Source organism: Mobula birostris, chromosome 9, assembly GCF_030028105.1.
Source record: "Mobula birostris isolate sMobBir1 chromosome 9, sMobBir1.hap1, whole genome shotgun sequence".
NCBI classification, from domain to species: domain Eukaryota; kingdom Metazoa; phylum Chordata; class Chondrichthyes; order Myliobatiformes; family Myliobatidae; genus Mobula; species Mobula birostris.
In genome coordinates, this window is record NC_092378.1 from 487,224 (window position 1) to 505,335 (window position 18,112).

The 18,112-nt window shown below is 43.2% G+C and overlaps 2 protein-coding genes across 2 annotated transcripts in view; one reads left to right on the plus strand and one right to left on the minus strand.

Annotated features, from left to right (window-relative positions):
* Positions 1 to 2,258, plus strand: part of cracr2aa (calcium release activated channel regulator 2Aa) — a 159,689-nt gene extending 157,431 nt beyond the window's left edge. Inside the window, exon 18 of the mRNA XM_072269306.1 lies at positions 1,625 to 2,258. Coding sequence (XP_072125407.1) covers positions 1,625 to 1,715 — 91 coding nt within the window. The 3' untranslated portion in view covers positions 1,716 to 2,258. The remainder of the gene's footprint in view (positions 1 to 1,624) is intronic.
* Positions 2,259 to 5,614: 3,356 nt separating this feature from the next.
* The window catches only part of LOC140203263 (protein arginine N-methyltransferase 8-like), a gene marked incomplete at its 5' end in the record, with an annotated part of 92,002 nt that continues 79,504 nt past the window's right edge, over positions 5,615 to 18,112 (minus strand). Inside the window, one exon of the mRNA XM_072269277.1 lies at positions 5,615 to 6,123. Within this exon, the coding sequence (XP_072125378.1) occupies positions 6,040 to 6,123 (84 nt within the window). The remainder of the gene's footprint in view (positions 6,124 to 18,112) is intronic.

Genomic DNA, 18,112 nt, shown 5'->3' on the forward strand with positions numbered 1-18,112 from the left:
TATTCCCACTCTTTGCTTCCTGTCTGCTAACCAACTCTCCACCCACACCAATACCTTACCCCCAATACCGTGTGCTTTAAGTTTGCACACTAATCTCCTGTGTGGGACCTTGTCAAAAGCCTTCTGAAAATCCAAATATACCACATCCACTGGTTCTCCCCTATCCACTCTACTAGTTACATCCTCAAAAAATTCTATGAGATTCGTCAGACATGATTTTCCTTTCACAAATCCATGCTGACTTTGTCCGATCATTTCACCGCTTTCCAAATGTGCTGTTATCACATCCTTGATAACTGACTCCAGCAGTTTCCCCACCACCGACATTAGGCTAACCGGTCTATAATTCCCCGGTTTCTCTCTCCCTCCTTTTTTAAAAAGTGGAGTTACATTAGCCACCCTCCAATCCTCAGGAACTAGTCCAGAATCTAACGAGTTTTGAAAAATTATCACTAATGCATCCACTATTTCTTGGGTTACTTCCTTAAGCACCCTGGGATGCAGACCATCTGGCCCTGGGGATTTATCTGCCTTCAATCCCTTCAATTTACCTAACACCACTTCCTTACTAACATGTATTTCGCTCAGTTCCTCCATCTCACTGGACCCTCTGTCCCCTACTATTTCTGGAAGATTATTTATGTCCTCCTTAGTGAAGACAGAACCAAAGTAATTATTCAATTGGTCTGCCATGTCCTAGCTCCCCATAATCAATTCACCTGTTTCTGTCTGCAAGGGACCTACATTTGTTTTTACCAGTCTTTTCCTTTTTACATATCTATAAAAGCTTTTACAGTCCATTTTTATGTTGCCTGCCAGTTTTCTCTCATAATCTTTTTTCCCCTTCCTAATTAAGCCCTTTGGGATGGGCTGTAGGGAGTTTTGGGACAGGCTGCGTAGGGGGGTTTTGGGGTGGGCTATGTCAGGGCTTTCGAGGTGACCTTTGTACAGTAGGAGGGGCACTGCAGGTACATAGGCAGTGGGGATCAGGCTGTAGCCTGTCCATGAGATGTGGACAGGTGGGTGCATGCACACTGCTCTGGGTGGGGGGTTACAGTTAGGTTAGATGCATAAGACTGTAAGACCTAGGAGCAGAATTATGCCATTCAGCCTATTGACTCTGCTTTGCTATTCCATCATGGCTGATCCCGGATCCCACTCAACCCCATACACTTTCCTTCTCGCCATATCTTTTGATGCCCCGACTAATCAGGAAACAACAACTTCCACTTTGGATATACCCACAGACTTGGCCTCCAATGCAGTCTGTGGCCGAGCATACCACGGATTCACTACTCTCTGGCTAAAAAAATTCTTCCTTACCTCTGTACTAAAAGGTCACACCTCAGTTTTGTGACTGTGCCCGCTGGTTCTGGATATGCCCCACTATAGAAAACATCCTCTCCACATCCACCCTATCTAGTCCTTTCAACATTCAGTAGGCCTTAATGAGATCCTCCCACTTTCTCCTAAAGTCCTCATTCAGTAACCTGTACTTCACTGACCATTGGGGCCATGTGCTCACTGAAGTTTTTTACATTTGTACAAAGATTGTAGAAAAATTTCAAACTATCAATGTACTTTATTATAATTGTGGTTAACAGTTATTTTGTTTTTATGTTAGACTTTTGAAGGAGCTGGAAGATAAAGAAAAGGAAAAGTTTGTTGAACTCGATATAAACTCACCTCAACAGAACTCTTGCTGTTCCAAATAATAGAGAATGAATCGTGTGATGAGGAAAGACGTCAAGGGAAGTTGTATCTTCAGAAGTGATTACTTGCACTGTAGAGGTTGTGTGAGTTGGAAACAGCCATCCTGAGTAGATTTACTGGCTGGTAGTTTTTCTAGTTACTATTTGTTGTGTTACTGAACGTTGAGTACATACGGGGATTCCATGCATGTTAAATCGTTTGTGATCGAATTATGGCTGCAAGTGATCAAATATCAGCACATTCAAGGCAGCTACTACTGTATGGCAAACTGACTTGCCTTGCATTGTCTCCTTTAAACATTTCTTCCTCTTCTACCTTCTAGTATTCGGCACTTCCAATATGAGGAAAATATCAATCCTATCGAAGCCTCTGATAACTTTATAAACTTCTATCCGATTGACCTTCAGCCTGACCCACTTGAGAGAAAACAATCCAAATCTGTCCAACCTCTCTCAGAGCTAATACACTCCAATCCAGGGACCCTCTCCAAAGCCTCCCTTCCTTCCTACCAAAGGGCAGCTCTTCTCCCCTTTGTACTTCAGTTGTTCCATGCTACCCTCTTGTTTATAATATATGCATCAAACATCTTTGTGTGTTCCTTAATCGTATTCTTGTCTTGCCACTGGATCCAGATGGGAATTGGGAAGAGAGAGTGAGGCTGACGCTGTGCAACTCTCCCTCACTTAAATCTAAATCAAGCGCTAGTCTCGACACCGTTAATCAGCTGGTGGTGCAGTAACATCAGCGCCAGACTCCAGGAGCGAAAGTTCCCGAGTTCGAATCCAGTCGAGCCGCTCTCAGGCACGCTTTCCATCTGTGCCGGGTTGAGTGTCGAGCTAGCAACTCGACCTCGTAAAAAGTATTAATGCTGTTGAGGTCTTCATCGGTGACGATGGACAAACCTTAAATCGTATTCATCAAGGATGTATTATGGCCACTTTTTGATCATTTAAAGTCTCAGTGGGAGTTGTTTCCTAATTTCTTTGTATTTCTATGACCCTTGTTTGATTTCAGCTTCCTAAACCTTGTATATGACTAAGTTTTCTTTTTGTCTAAATTTATATCATCTCTTATAATTACAAGTTCCTAAACCTGAAGTATCATGTATAGTTGCCATTCTTTACTCTTTCATGGAACATACTGGTCCCGTATTCAGATGATTCACATATGCCAGATGTGGGCGTGCCCAATAACAACCACTCCCATCCTACTCTCCTTAACTCTTGCCTAATAACATAGTAATTTATCTTTCTCAAATGTATCACTTTACCATTCCAAGTCCAAACTTCTCTTTCTTCATAATTATTTTAAAACGTAAGAAATTGTGATCACTATTCCCAAAGTACTCTCCCACTGAAACAGTCTTGATCTAGTATGGCTTCCTCCTCTAGTTGGACTATCTGTGTATTGTTTCAAAAAACCCTTGTAGATGCACCTTACAAATTCTGTCCCATCTAAGCTTGCATTGAGTTGCAGTCAATATTGGGGAAGTTAAATTGCAACTCTGTTGCTTTTCCATGATCTGCCTAAGTCTCTATTTCCCATTGGCTATTGATAGGCCAATCAGAGTGATTGCACTTTTCTTGGTTTGTTTAGCTCTACCCATATTGCCTTAGGTAAAACACTATTAAAACATACAGGATACTTTTCTTTGCTCGTCACGGGAACAATTTCAGAGTTGGGAAGTAACGCTAGGACTATATACAGCACTATATAGACCACAACTGAAGTATCATGTCCAGTTCTAGTCATGGCTTTATGCAAAAGATGTAACTGCACTGCAGGGGATACAGAAGAGATTCACCAAGATAGTGCTAAGACTGGAAAAGTGTGTTTATGGGAAAAGTTGAGATTGCTTTCATTGGAACAAAAGGGCTTTTATTTCGTTATGTGTGGTCATAGGGGCACCATGGTAGATTAGCAGTTAGCACAACGTTATTACAGCTCAGAGTGTCAGAACTTAGAGTTCATTCCAGCATCCTCTGTGAGAAAGTTTGTATGTTCTTACCATGTGCACGGGGATTTCCACTGGGTGCTCTCACTTCCTCACACAGTTCAAAGACATACCAGTTGGTAGGTTAATTGGTTATTGTAAATTGTCCCGTGATTAGATAGGATTAAATTGGGAGATTGCTGGGGTGGCTTGAATGGTCAGAAGAGCTTATTCTGTGCTGTATCTCTAAGGGGCCTGGATGGACTAAGAACAATACACCTGTTGCCCAGAGCATTGGTCATGATTTGAGGGAAGAAAGGAAAAGTACTTTTCATCCAGAATGCACAGAGCTTCAGCGAGGCATAAGACCACGTCTCATTTAAAAAGCACTTGGCTGGATGATGGGAAAGTGACTTTGAGACCCAGTGTTGGAAGGTGGGATTAGACTTGTGAGCTCTCCTTATTAATAGTAAAGGTCTCTGTCAGGAGTGTAAATGGTCTTTGATTTTGTACAAATACTCAAGTTATTGTTGAACAATTTTGTAGTACAGCTGTCCCAGACTAGACCCCCAGTCCGTGGGTGTGTGTGAATTTATCAAGGTTCACTGACTGGAATCAACTTGACTGTTCAAAATTCTTTGCTTCAGTCCAGTTTTATGCTAATTCTCCTTTAGCACTGCAGATTCTGACACAACTGACTAGATTGGGGAGTTATTTCATAAGACAATGAGGAGTCAAACACCATTGTGAGACAGGACCTGCATAATCATTCAGCTGGCTGACTTCCTTCTGTGAAGGGAATTAATAAAGCAGGCATTTCTTCTGAGACTTGCTATTTGTTTTAAAATTTAGTTCCAGATTATAGAAATTAACTGAATTTGATTTTCGTATTTGCTCTGCTGGGATCTGAGCTCATTTGTTTTGCAATTTCTGTGTTATTAGTACAACAATTTAACAAAGTGGCTATTCCCATGAAAGGAGCTTGAGCTTACTCACTTTCCTACCAGAATTATGCTTTGATAAATGGTGTAAAAAATTTTGTAAAGCAGCTGGACTCAAACCAGTGTTAAGTGCATGGTTATTGATTGTGAGAATAAGTGAAATTTGGTTACTTGTCCAAACCTGTGTCAATAAATAAATGTGGTGAAAGTTGTTGTAGTTCAATGAATGAATGAATTGCATTTGCTTTGATTTTTAAAAGTTTGTTTTAAAAAAATGACACCTCAGTATTTTAATAGATATGTTGACAAGTATTCTGCAGGAACACAGTATAATTGCAAATAAAAGCACAGAGCCCAAATTTACCACTTGACAAAGTGAGACATGCTACAGTTTTATGTCGGTTTTACTATCTGGAAATCTTGGAACTTCACACTATTGAATTACACAAAATGCAATCAATAAAAGCAAGTTAATTGCAAGTTGTACAAATAGAATTTAATCAGTTGCTGGATAATTTACAATCTTTGTATGAATTATATAACAATATGGAGAACATTTCAGCAAATGTTACAAAGCAAATATTTTATTCTTTAAAATGCACATTAAGCTGTGTTTTAAAGATTGAAAATCTTTGAATTCTAATCATCTGACTGAAAATGCAACAAAGAATATGAGCAAGATGTCGATGTATGGCTCTAGTCCCTGCCGATGGAGTTTCTCTTCAGATGACACTGCCAGCCCGCTATTTCTGTTTTGTCGTTTCAATTGCAATATATGGAAAGTCAGAAATTATGATATTTTATTTCTCATCATGAAGGACACCAATACCTTCCACTGCAACACACACAAAATGCTGGAGCAACTCAGCAGGCCAGGCAGCATCTACGGAAAAGAGTACAGTCGGCATTTTGGGCCGAGATACTCCATCAGGGCTCATGACATCAGGAGTTCTGCTGAAGGGTCTCAGCCCAAAACGTTAACTGTACTCTTTTCCATGATGCTGCCTGGCCTGCTGAGTCCCTCCAGCATTTTGTGTGTGTTACTCTGGATTTCCAGCATCTGCAGATTTTCTCGTTTGTGATCAGAATACCTTCCGTTGCTATACATCTCAGAAACCTTTTACAAAAACGTTGACGTAACTTGCAAGTAGATGTGAAGCAGCCAATAATTACCAACACAAAATCAGGTTTCACCATGTATTAATTCTTGGCACACTTCTGTTTCTGAAGAGGAATCTTGAAACAAGTGATAGTGTTACGTTTTAATGCAGCAGGTTTGATTTTCTGGCTTTGAAACACTTTGTGCCTTCCTAACTCTGAGAGATCAGAAAGAAGGGCATTTATGTCTCTAGAATGTAACTTGTGTTGGGGATTATCAGGTGCTGGACTCCACATCCCAATATCCATAACACCAGAATAATAGCAGATATGAGATAAAGAATTGTGAAACAGTTAACGCATTTTGTAATCATGAGAGAATGATGCTTCGCACAACTGGCCTCGGAAATCCAGCTCCAATGTAAAATCCAGATCGCGCTGCAATGAAAGAAAATTAACTGCTTACATATGGTGACATTATTACAGGGTCATTGATCTGAAATAAACCTCCTTTCATCCGAAATAAAACTCCTACTGTTCTGCAATACAGATATCCCTTCAGGGGAGTAACTCCGCTCAATGTTGTCAGATCTGTGGATTTAGTGTGCCTGCTTGCAGTTATATCACTGTTTTATCCACTGCCAGATTTCTCAAAGATACTGGAAGTAACAAGACTTCCGAAAATCAAGCCTTTTTCTTAGCAAACAAATTTCTGCAGCTCTTCCTCACCCTATCCCACCCCTCCCGCCTTCCTCCCCATCCGAAACATACAGACTGCACTGTCCCGAATTCCAGATCCGTGCAGGAATCTCTACATTTAACACATTTTAAAAACTGCTGGCTGTTTTAAAACTGGACCTCAAGTTCAGTAAATAAACCTCTAATAGGAACATGTCCACTGGCCCATCACATCTGCTCTGACCAGAATGCCAAATTAAACATCCCACTTGCCTGCACACAGTCCATATCCCTCCAATCCCCCTGTCTATTCATATAGCAATCTAATTGCCTTTTAAAATATCTGCTTCACAACCACCTCTGGTGGGTATTAAAAACTGTCTCACAAATCTTCTTTAAAATTTCCCCACCTTTAAGTATTTGACATTGCCAGCTGGAGAAAAGGGCTGCCAGCCAGCTGCTGTTGGGCACACTGAGCTCCTCCGGCAGACTGCAGATGTGGAATCGGAAGCTGCAAACAGTCTCTCGTATCTCCAGAGCAGGGGTTCCCAACCTTAACCCTGCTCTAGAGAAGCCATTGGACCATAAGACATAGCAGCAGAATTAGGCCATTCCATCATGGCTGATTTACTATCCCTCTCAACCCCATTCTCCTGCCTGCTCTCCGTAGCCTTTGATGACCAGACTAATCAAGAACCTATCAACCTCAGCTTTAAATATACTCAGTGACTCAAATACCTCCACATTCATCTGTGGCAAAGAATTCCACCAACTCACTACCTTCTAGCTAAAGAAATTCCTCCTCATCTCTGTTTTAAATGGACATTATTCTGAGGCTGTGCCCTCTGGTTCTAGTCTCCCCCACTATCAGAAACATTCTCTCCACATTCACTCTATCCAGGCCTTGCAATATTCGTAAGGTTTCTATGAGATCCCCTCCCCCATTCTTCTATAGTGAGTATAGGAATAGAATCAGGTGGAGGATAAATGTGTGGCTGAGGGATTGGAGTAGGGGGCAAGGATTCAGATCTGAATCGTGGACGCATTGGTAAACATTTTCCAATGTTCTATAGAATCATAGAAACTACAGCACAGAAACAGGCCTTTTTGGCCCTTCTTGGCTGTGCTGAACCATTTTCTGCCTAGTCCCACTGACCTGCACACGGACCATATCCCTCCATACACCTCCCATCCATGTATCTGTCCAATTTATTCTTAAGTGTTAAATAAGAACGCACATTTACCACCTCGTCTGGCAGCTCATTCCATACTCCCACCACTCTCCGTGTGAAGAAGCCCCCCCCTAATGTTCCTTTAAATTCCCCCCCTCCCCTCACCCTTAACCCATGTTCTCTGGTTTTTTTCTCCCCTTCCCTCAGTGGAAAAAGCCTGCTTGCATTCACTCTATCTATACCCATCATAATTTTATATACCCCTATCAAATCTCCCCTCATTTTTCTACACTCCAGGGAATAAAGTCCTAACCTATTCAACCTTTCTCTGTAACTGAGTTTCTCAAGTTCCGGCAACATCCTTGTAAACCTTCTCTGCACTCTTTCAACCTTATTTATATCCTTCCTGTAATTTGGTGACCAAAACTGAACACAATACTCCAGATTCGGCCTCACCAATGCCTTATACAACCTCATCATAACATTCCAGCTCTTGTACTCAATACTTTGATTAATAAAGGCCAATGTACCAAAAGCTCTCTTTATGATCCTATCTACTTGTGAAGCCACTTTTAGGGAATTTTGTATCTGTATTCCCAGATCCCTCTGTTTCACTGCACTCCTCAGTGCCTTACCATTAACCCTGTATGTTCTACGTTGGTTTGTCCTTCCAACATGCAATACCTCACACTTGTCTGTATTAAACTCCATCTGCCATTTTTCAGCCCATTTTTCCAGCTGATTCAAGTCCCTCTGCAGGCTCTGAAAACCTTCCTCACTGTCTACTACACCTCCAATCTTTGTATCATCAGCAAATTTGCTGATCCAATTTACTACATTATCATCCAGATCATTGATATAGACGACAAATAACAATGGACCCAGCACTGATCCCTGTGGCACACCACTAGTCACAGGCCTCCACTCGGAGAAGCAATTTTCTACTACCACTCTTTGGCTTCTTCCATTGAGCCAATGTCTAATCCAATTTACCACCTCTCCATGTATACCTAGCAACTGAATTTTCCTAACTAACCTCCAATGAGGGACCTTGTCAAAGGCCTTACTGAAGTCCATGTAGACAATATCCACTGCCTTCCCTTCATCCACTTTCCTGGTAACCTCCTCCAACAACTCCAATAGTACGTCAAACATGACGTACCACGCACAAAGCCATGTTGACTCTCCCTAATAAGTCCCTGTCTATCCAAATGCTTGTAGATTCTGTCTCTTAGTACTCCTTCCAATAACTTACCTACTACCAATGTTAAACTTACCGGCCTATAATTTCCTGGATTACTTTTCAATCCTTTTTTAAACAACACGGAACAACATGAGCCACTCTCCAATCCTCCGGCACCTCACCTGTAGACAGCGACATTTTAAATATTTCTGCCAGGGTCCCTGCAATTTCAACACTAGTCTCCTTCAAGGTCCGAGGGAACACCCTGTCAGGTCCCGGGGATTTATCCATTTTAATTTTCCTCAAGACAGCAAGGACCTCCTCCATTTCGATCTGTACAGTTTCCATGATCTCACTACTTGTTTCCCTTAATTCCATAGACTTCATGCCAGTTTCCTTAGTAAATACAGATGCAAAAAACCTATTTAAGATCTCCCCCATTTCCTTTGGTTCCGCACATAGCCAACCACTCTGATCTTCAAGAGAACCAATTTTATCCCTTACAATCCTTTTGCTCTTAATATACCTGTAAAAGCTCTTTGGATTATCCTTCACTTTGACTGCCAAGACAACCTCATGTCCTCTTTTAGCCCTCCTGATTTCTTTCTTAAGTATTTTCTTGCACTTCTTATACTCCTCAAGCCCCCTGTTTCCTATACATGTCATACAACTCCCTCTTCTTCTTTATCAGAGTTGCAATATCCCTTGAGAACCAAGGTTCCCTATTCCTATTCACTTTGCCTTTAATCCTGACAGGAACATACAAATTCTGCGCTCTCAAAATTTCTCCTTTGAAGGCCTCCCACCTACCGATCACATCCTTGCCAGAGAACAACCTGTCCCATTCCACGCTTTTTAGATCCTTTCTCATTTCTTCAAATTTGGCCTTCTTCCAGTTAAGAACCTCAACCCTAGGACCAGATCTATCCTTGTCCATGATCAAGTTGAAACTAATGGTGTTATGATCACTGGAACCAAAGTGCTCTCCTACACAGACTTCTATCACTTGTCCTAACTCGTTTCCTAACAGGAGATCCAATATTGCATTCCCTCTAGTTGGTCCCTCTATATATTGATTTACAAAACTTTCCTGAACACATTTTACAAACTCTAAACCATCTAGACCCCTAACAGTATGGGAGACCCAATCAATATATGGAAAATTAAAATCCCCTACCACCACAACTTTATGTTTCAGGATCAGTTCCTGTGGATTGGAGGGTGGCTAATGTTGTCTCTCTCTTCAAGAAGGGAGGAAGAGAGAAAACAGGGAATTATATACCGGTTAGCCTGACGTCGGTGGTGGAAAAGATGCTGGAGTCAATTATAAAAGATGAAATTACGACACATTTGGATAGTAGTAACAGGATCGGTCCGAGTCAGCATGGATTTACGAAGGGGAAATCATGTTTGACTAATCTTCTGGAATTTTTTGAGGATGTAACTATGAAAATGGACAAGGGAGAGCCAGTGGATGTAGTGTGCCTAGACTTTCAGAAAGCCTTTGATAAGGTCCCACATAGGTGATTAGTGGGCAAAATTAGGGCAGAGTACTGACATGGATTGAAAATTGTCTGGCTGACAGAAAACAAAGAGTAGCGATTAACAGGTCCCTTTCGGAATGGCAGGCAGTGACCAAGGGGGTACTGCAGGGTTCAGTGCTGCGACTGCAGCTGTTTACAATATATATTAATGATTTAGATGAGGAAATTAAAAGTAACATTAGCAAATTTGCCGATGACACACAGCTGGGTGACAGTGTGAAATGTGAGGAGGATGTTATGACAATGCAGGGTGACTTGGACTGGCTGAGTGAGTGGGCAGATGCATGGCAGATGCAGTTTAATGTGGATAAATGTGAGGTTATCCACTTTGGTGGTAAGAACGGGAAGGCAGATTATTATCTAAATGGAGTCAAGTTAGGAAAAAGGGAAGTACAACGAGATCTAGGTGTTCTTGTACATCAGTCACTGAAAGCAAGTATGCAATTACAGCAGGCAGTGAAAAAAGCTAATGGCATTAGGTTTAAAAAGCAGACCACCATATACAGCGGCCATCGTTGTAGCGGCCATCGTCGGAGTGGACTGAGTCAGAGTGGGGCGGCTTTGACTCAAACAGGCAGAGGCCAGGGTAGGTTCCGGTAAGTTTTTTATTCAGATTGTCTAGCGCAGAGAGAATGCCAGGCAGGATGTTGGAATGCTCCTCTTGCAGGATGTGGGAAGTCAAGGAGCCCTCCGGTGTCCCTGACAATGACACCTGCAAGAAGTGCATCCAGCTGCAGCTCCTGACAAACCGCGTTAGGGAACTGAAGCAGAAGCTGGATGACCTGCGGATGATTCGGGAGAATGAGGAGATTATAGATCATAGCTACAGGGAGGTAGTTACACCAAAGGAGCAGAGGACAGGAAATTGGGTCACTGTCAGGTGAGGGAAGAGGAAAGGGCAGGCAGAGCAGGGTTCCCCTGTGGCCATTCCCCTCAACAACAAGTATACCGCATTGGATACTGTTGGGGGGGATGACTTACCTGGGACTAGCTGCAGTAGCCGGATCTCTGGCACTGAGTCTGGCTCTGCAGTGCAGAAGGGAGGGGGGAAAAGAGGAGAGTGGTAGTGATAGGGGACTCAATAGTTAGAGGTGCAGATAGAAGGTTCTGTGGTCGTGACAGAGAATCCAGGATGGTTTGTTGCCTCCCAGGTGCCAGGGTCAAGGTTGTCTCTGATCGATTGCATGACATTCTGAAGTGGGAGGGTGACCAGCCAGATGTCGTGGCGCACATCGGTACCAATGACATAGCAAGGAAGAGTGAAGAGGTCCTGGACAGTGAGTATAGAGAGCTTGGTAGGAAGTTGAAAAGCAGGACCTCAAGGGTGGTAATCTCAGGATTGCTACCTGTGCTAGGTGCCAGTGAGGGTAGGAATAGGGTGCTCTGGAGGAGGAACAAGCAGCTGAGGAACTGGTGTAGAGGGCAGGGTTTCAGATTTTAGGATCATTGGGACCTCTCCTGGGGCAGGTGGGACCTGTACAAGAGAGACGGGTTACACTTGAACCACAGGGGGACCAATATCCTTTCAGGGAGGTTTGTTAGTGCTCTTGGGGAGGCTTTAAACTAGATTTGCAGGGGGATGGGAACCAGAGTGCCAGAGCTGACAGTGTGGTTGGGGTGAAAATAAATGATATTGAAAGTTTAAGCAAATCCGCTGATAGAAAGGTTGTGAGTGGTGGTAAAAATCTTCTGAGGTGTATATATTTCAATGCTAGGAGTATTGCAGGGAAGGCGGATGAGTTGAGGGCGTGGATTGACATGTGGAATTATGATGTTGTAGCAATTAGTGAAACTTGGCTACAGGAGGGGCAGGACTGGCAGCTTAATATTACAGGGTTCCGATGTTTCAGATATGATCAAGGCAGAGGAATGAAAGGTGGGGGAGTAGCATTGCTTGTTAGGGAAAATATTACAGCAGTGCTCAGGCAGGACAGATTAGAGGGCTTGTCTACTGAGTCCTTATGGGTGGAGCTGAGAAACAGGGAAGGTATGGCCACATTAGTGGGATTGTATTACAGACCACCCAATAGTCAACGAGACTTAGAAGAGCAAATCTGCAGAGAGATAGCAGGCAACTGCAGGAAACATAAAGTTGTGGTGGTAAAGGATTTTAATTTTCCATACATTGATTGGGACTCCCATACTGTTAGGGGTCTAGATGGTTTAGAGTTTGTAAAATGTGTTCAGGAAAGTTTTCTAAATCAGTATATAGAGGGACCAACTAGAGGGGATGCAATATTGGATCTCCTGTTAGGAAACGAATTAGGGCAAGTGACAGAAGTCTGTGTAGGGGAGCACTTTGGTTCCAGTGATCATAACACCATTAGTTTCAATTTGATCATGGACAAGGATAGATCTGGTCCTAGGGTTGAGGTTCTGATCTGGAAGAAGGCCAAATTTGAAGAAATGAGAAAGGATCTAAAAAGGTTCTCTGGCAAAGATGTGATTGGTAGGTGGGAAGCCTTCAAAGGGGAAATTTTGAGAGTGCAGAGTTTGTATGTTCCTGTCAAGATTAAAGGCAAATTGAATAGGAATAAGGAACCTTGGTTCTCAAGGGATATTGCAACTCTGATAAAGAAGAGGGAGTTGTATGAAATGTATAGGAAACAGGGGGTAAATCAGGTGCTTGAGGAGTATAAGAAGTGCAAGAAAATACTTAAGAAAGAAATCAGGAGGGCTAAAAGAAGACATGAGGTTGCCTTGGCAGTCAAAGTGAAGGATAATCCAAAGAGCTTTTACAAGTATATTAAGAGCAAAAGGATTGTAAGGGATAAAATTGGTCCTCTTGAAGATCAGAGTGGTCGGCTTTGTGCGGAACCAAAGGAAATGGGGGAGATCTTAAATAGGTTTTTTGCGTCTGTATTTACTAAGGAAGCTGGCATGAAATCTATGGAATTGAGGGAATCAAGTAGTGAGACCAGGGAAACTGTACAGATTGAAAAGGAGGAGGTGCTTGCTGTCTTGAGGAAAATTAAAGTGGATAAATCCCCGGGACCTTGAAGGAGACTAGTGTTGAAATTGCGGGGGCCCTTGCAGAAATATTTAAAATGTCGCTGTCTACGGGTGAAGTGCTGGAGGATTGGAGAGTGGCTCATGTTGTTCCGTTGTTTAAAAAAGGATCAAAAGGTAATCCGGGAAATTATAGGCCGGTGAGTTTAACGTCAGTAGTAGGCAAATTATTGGAGGGGGTACTAAGAGACAGAATCTACAAGCATTTGGATAGACAGGGGCTTATTAGGGAGAGTCAACATGGCTTTGTGCGTGGTAGGTCATGTTTGACCAATCTGTTGGAGTTTTTTGAGGAGGTTACCAGGAAAGTGGATGAAGGGAAGGCAGTGGATATTGTCTACATGGACTTCAGTAAGGCTTTTGACAAGGTCCCGCATGGGAGGTTAGTTAGGAAAATTCAGTCGCTAGGTATATATGGAGAGGTGGTAAATTGGATTAGACATTGGCTCGATGGAAGAAGCCAGAGAGTGGTGGTAGAGAATTGCTTCTCTGAGTGGAGGCCTATGACTAGTGGTGTGCCACAGGGATCAGTGCTGGGTCCATTGTTATTTGTCATCTATATCAATGATCTGGATGATAATGTGGTAAATTGGATCAGCAAATTTGCTGATGATACAAAGATTGGAGGTGTAGTAGACAGTGAGGAAGGTTTTCAGAGCCTGCAGAGGGACTTGGACCAGCTGGAAAAATAGGCTGAAAAATGGCAGATGGAGTTTAATACTGACAAGTGTGAGGTATTGTACGTTGGAAGGACAAACCAAGGTAGAACATACAGGGTTAATGGTAAGGCACTGAGGAGTGCAGTGGAACAGAGGGATCTGGGAATACAGATACAAAATTCCCTAAAAGTGTCGTCACAGGTAGATAGGGTCGTAAAGAGAGCTTTTGGTACATTGGCCTTTATTAATCGAAGTATTGAGTATAAGAGCTGGAATGTTATGATGAGGTTGTATAAGGCATTGGTGAGGCCGAATCTGGAGTATTGTGTTCAGTTTTGGTCACCAAATTACAAAAAGGATATAAATAAGGTTGAAAGAGTGCAGAGAAGGTTTACAAGGATGTCGCCGGGACTTGAGAAACTCAGTTCCAGGGAAAGGTTGAATAGGTTAGGACTTTATTCCCTGGAGCGTAGAAGAATGAGGGGAGATTTGATAGAGGTATATAAAATTATGATGGGTATAGATAGAGTGAATGCAAGCAGGCTTTTTCCACTGAGGGAAGGGGAGAAAAAAAACAGAGGACATGGGTTAAGGGTGAGGGGGGAAACGTTTAAAGGGAACATTAGGGGGGGCTTCTTCAAACAGAGAGTGGTGGGAGTATGGAATGAGCTGCCAGACGAGGTGGTAAATGCGGGTTCTTTTTTAACATTTAAGAATAAATTGGACAGATACATGGATGGGAGGTGTATGGAGGGATATGGTCCGTGTGCAGGTCAGTGGGACTAGGCAGAAAATGGTTCGGCACAGCCAAGAAGGGCCAAAGGGCCTGTTTCTGTGCTGTAGTTTCTATGGTTCTATGGTTCTATGGCATGCTGGCCTTCATAACAAGGGGAACTGAGTATAAGAGCAAAGAGGTCCTTCTGCAGCTGTATAGGGCCCTGGTGAGACCACACCTGGAGTACTGTGTGCAGTTTTGGTCTCCAAATTTGAGGAAGGACATTCTTGCTACTGAGGGAGTGCAGCGTAGGTTAATTCCCGGGATGGTGGGACTGTCATATGTCGAAAGATTGGAGTGACTGGGCTTGTATACTCTGGAATTCAGAAGGCTGAGAGGGGATCTTATTGAAACATATAAGATTATTAAAGGATTGGACACACTGGAGGCAGGAAGCATGTTCCCGCTGATGGGTGATTCCAGAACCAGAGGCCACAGTTTAATAATAAGGGGTAGGCCATTTAAAATGGAGTTGAGGAAAAACTTTTTCACCCAGAGAGTGGTGGATATATGGAATGCTCCGCCCCAGAAGGCAGTGGAGGCCAAGTTTCTAGATGCTTTCAAGAAAGAGATGGATATAGCTCTTAAAGATAGTGGAATCAAAGGTTATGGGGATAAGGCAGGAACTGGATACTGATAGTGGATGATCAGCCATGACCACAGTGAATAGCGGTGCTGGCTCGAAGGGCCAAATGGCCTACTCCTGCACCTATTGTCTATTGACCTCTTCTGGGACAGGTGTGACCTGTACAAAAAGGATGGGTTGCACTTGAATCCCAGGGGGACCAATATCCTGGTGGGGAGGGTTTCAAAGACTGTTGGGGAGAGTTTGATCTAGAATTGCTGGGGGTTGGGAACCGAACTCAAGTGACGGAGGAAAGGGAGGTTGACTCACAAATAGAGAAAGCTTGGAGACAGTGCAAAAGGCAGGATAGGCAGGTGACAGAGAAGGGACGGACTCAGACCGATGGTTTGAGATGTGTCTATTTTAATGAGAAGAGTATTAAGAATAAAGCAGATGAGCTAAGAGCGTGGATCAGCACTTGGAGCTATGATGTTGTGACCATTACAGAGACTTAGATGGTGCAGGGGCACAAATGGCTACTTCAAGTGCTATGCTTTAGATGTTTCAGAAAGGACAGGGAGGGAGGCAAAAGAGTTAGGGGCGTGGCACTGTTGATCAGAGATAGTGTCACAGCTACAGAAAAGGAAGAAGTCATGGAAGAGCTGTTTACGGAGTCTCTGTGGATGGAAGTTAGGAATAGAAAGGGGTCAATAACTCTACTGGGTGTTTTTCATAGACCACCCAATAGTAACAGGGACATCAAGGAGCAGATAGGGAGACAGATTCTGCAAAGGAGTAGTAATAACAGGGTTGTTGTGGTGGGAGATCTTAATTTCCCAAATATTGATTGGCATCTCCCTAGAGTCAGGGGTTTAGATGGGGTGGAGTTTGTTAGGTGTGTTCAGGAAGGTTTCTTGATACAATATGTAGATAAGCCTACAAGAGAGGCTGTACTTGATCTCATATTGGGAAATGAACCTGGTCAGGTGTCAGATCTCTCAGTGGGAGAGCATTTTGGAGATAGTGATCACAACTGTATCTCCTTTGCCATAGCATTGGAGAGGAATAGGAACAGACAAGTTAGGGAAACGTTTAATTGGAGTAAGGGGGAATATGAGGCTATCAGGCAGGAACTTGGAAGCATAAATTAGAAACAGATGTTCTCAGGGAAACGTACCGAAGAAATGTGGCAAATGTCCAGGGGATAAATGTTCAATAGACACATTCCAATGAGACAGGGAAAGGATGGTAGGGTACAGGAACCGTGGTGTACAAAGGCTGTTGTAAATCTAGTCAGGAGGAAAAGAAGAGCTTACAAAATGTTCAAAAAACTAGGTAATGATAGAGATCTAGAAGATTATAAGGCTAGCAAGAAGAAGCTTAAGAATGAAATTAGGAGAGCCAGAAGGGGCCATGAGAAGACCTTGGCGAACAGGATTAGGGAAAACTCCAAGGCATTCTACAAGTATGTGAAGAGCAAGCGGGGAAGACGAGAGAGAATAGGACCAATCGAGTGTGACAGTGGAAAAGTGTGTATGGAACCGGAGGAGTTGGCAGAGGTACTTAATGAATACTTTGCTTTAGTATTCAGTGCGGAAAAGGATCTTGGTGATTGTAGGGATGACTTGCAGTGGACTGAAAAGCTTGAGCATGTAGATATTAAGGAAGAAGATGTGCTGGAGCTTTTGGAAAGCATCAAGTTGGATAAGTCACCGGGACTGGACGGGATGTATCCCAGGCTACTGTGGGAAGCGAGGGAGGAGATTGCTGAGCCTCTGGCGATGATCTTTGCATCATCGAGGACGGTAGAGGTTCCGAAGGATTGGAGGGTTGTGGATGTTGTTCCCTTATTCAAGAAAGGGAGTAGAGATAGCCCAGAAAATTATAGACCAGTGAGTTTTACTTCAGTGGATGGTAAGTTGATGGAGAAGATCCTGAGAGGCAAGATCAACATTTTGGAGGGGCATAATACGATTAGGAATAGTCAGCATGGCTTTGTCAAAGGCAGGTCGTGCCTTACGAGCCTGATTGAATTTTTTGAGGATGTGACTAAACACATTGATGGAGGTAGAGCTGTAGGTGTAGTGTATATGGATTTCAGCAAGGCACTTGATAAGGTACCCCATGCAAGGCTTATTGAGAAAGTAAGGAGGCATGGGATCCAAGGGGACATTGCTTTGTGGATCCAGAACTGGCTTGCCCACAGTAGGCAAAGAGTGGTTGTAGACAGGTCATATTCTATATGGAGGTCAGTGGCCAGTGGTGTGCCTCAGGGATCTGTTCTGGGACCCCTACTGTTTGTGATTTTTATAAATGACCTGGATGAGGAAGTGGAGGGATGGGTTAGTAAGTTTGCTGATGATACAAAGGTTGGGGGTGTTGTGGATAGTGTGGAGGGCTGTCAGAGGTTACAGCGGGGCTTTGATAGGATGCAAAACTGGGCTGAGAAGTGGCAGATGGAGTTCAACCCATATAAGTGTGAGGTGGTTCATTTTGGTAGGTCAAATATGATGGCAGAATATAGCATTCATATTAAGACTCTTGGCAGTGTAGAGCATCAGAGGGATTTTGAGGTCCGAGTCCATAGGACACTCAAGCTGCTGCGCAGGTTGACTCTGTTGTTAAGAAGGCGTACGGTGCATTGACCTTCATCAATCATGGGATTGAGTTTAATAGCTGAGAGGTAATGTTGCAGCTACATAGGACCCTGGTCAGACCCCACTTGGAGTACTGTTCTCAATTCTGGTCGCCTCACTGCAGGAAGGACGTGGAAGTCATAGAAAGGGTGCAGAGGAGATTTACAAGGATGTTGCCTAGATTGGGGAGCATTGCTTATGAGAAT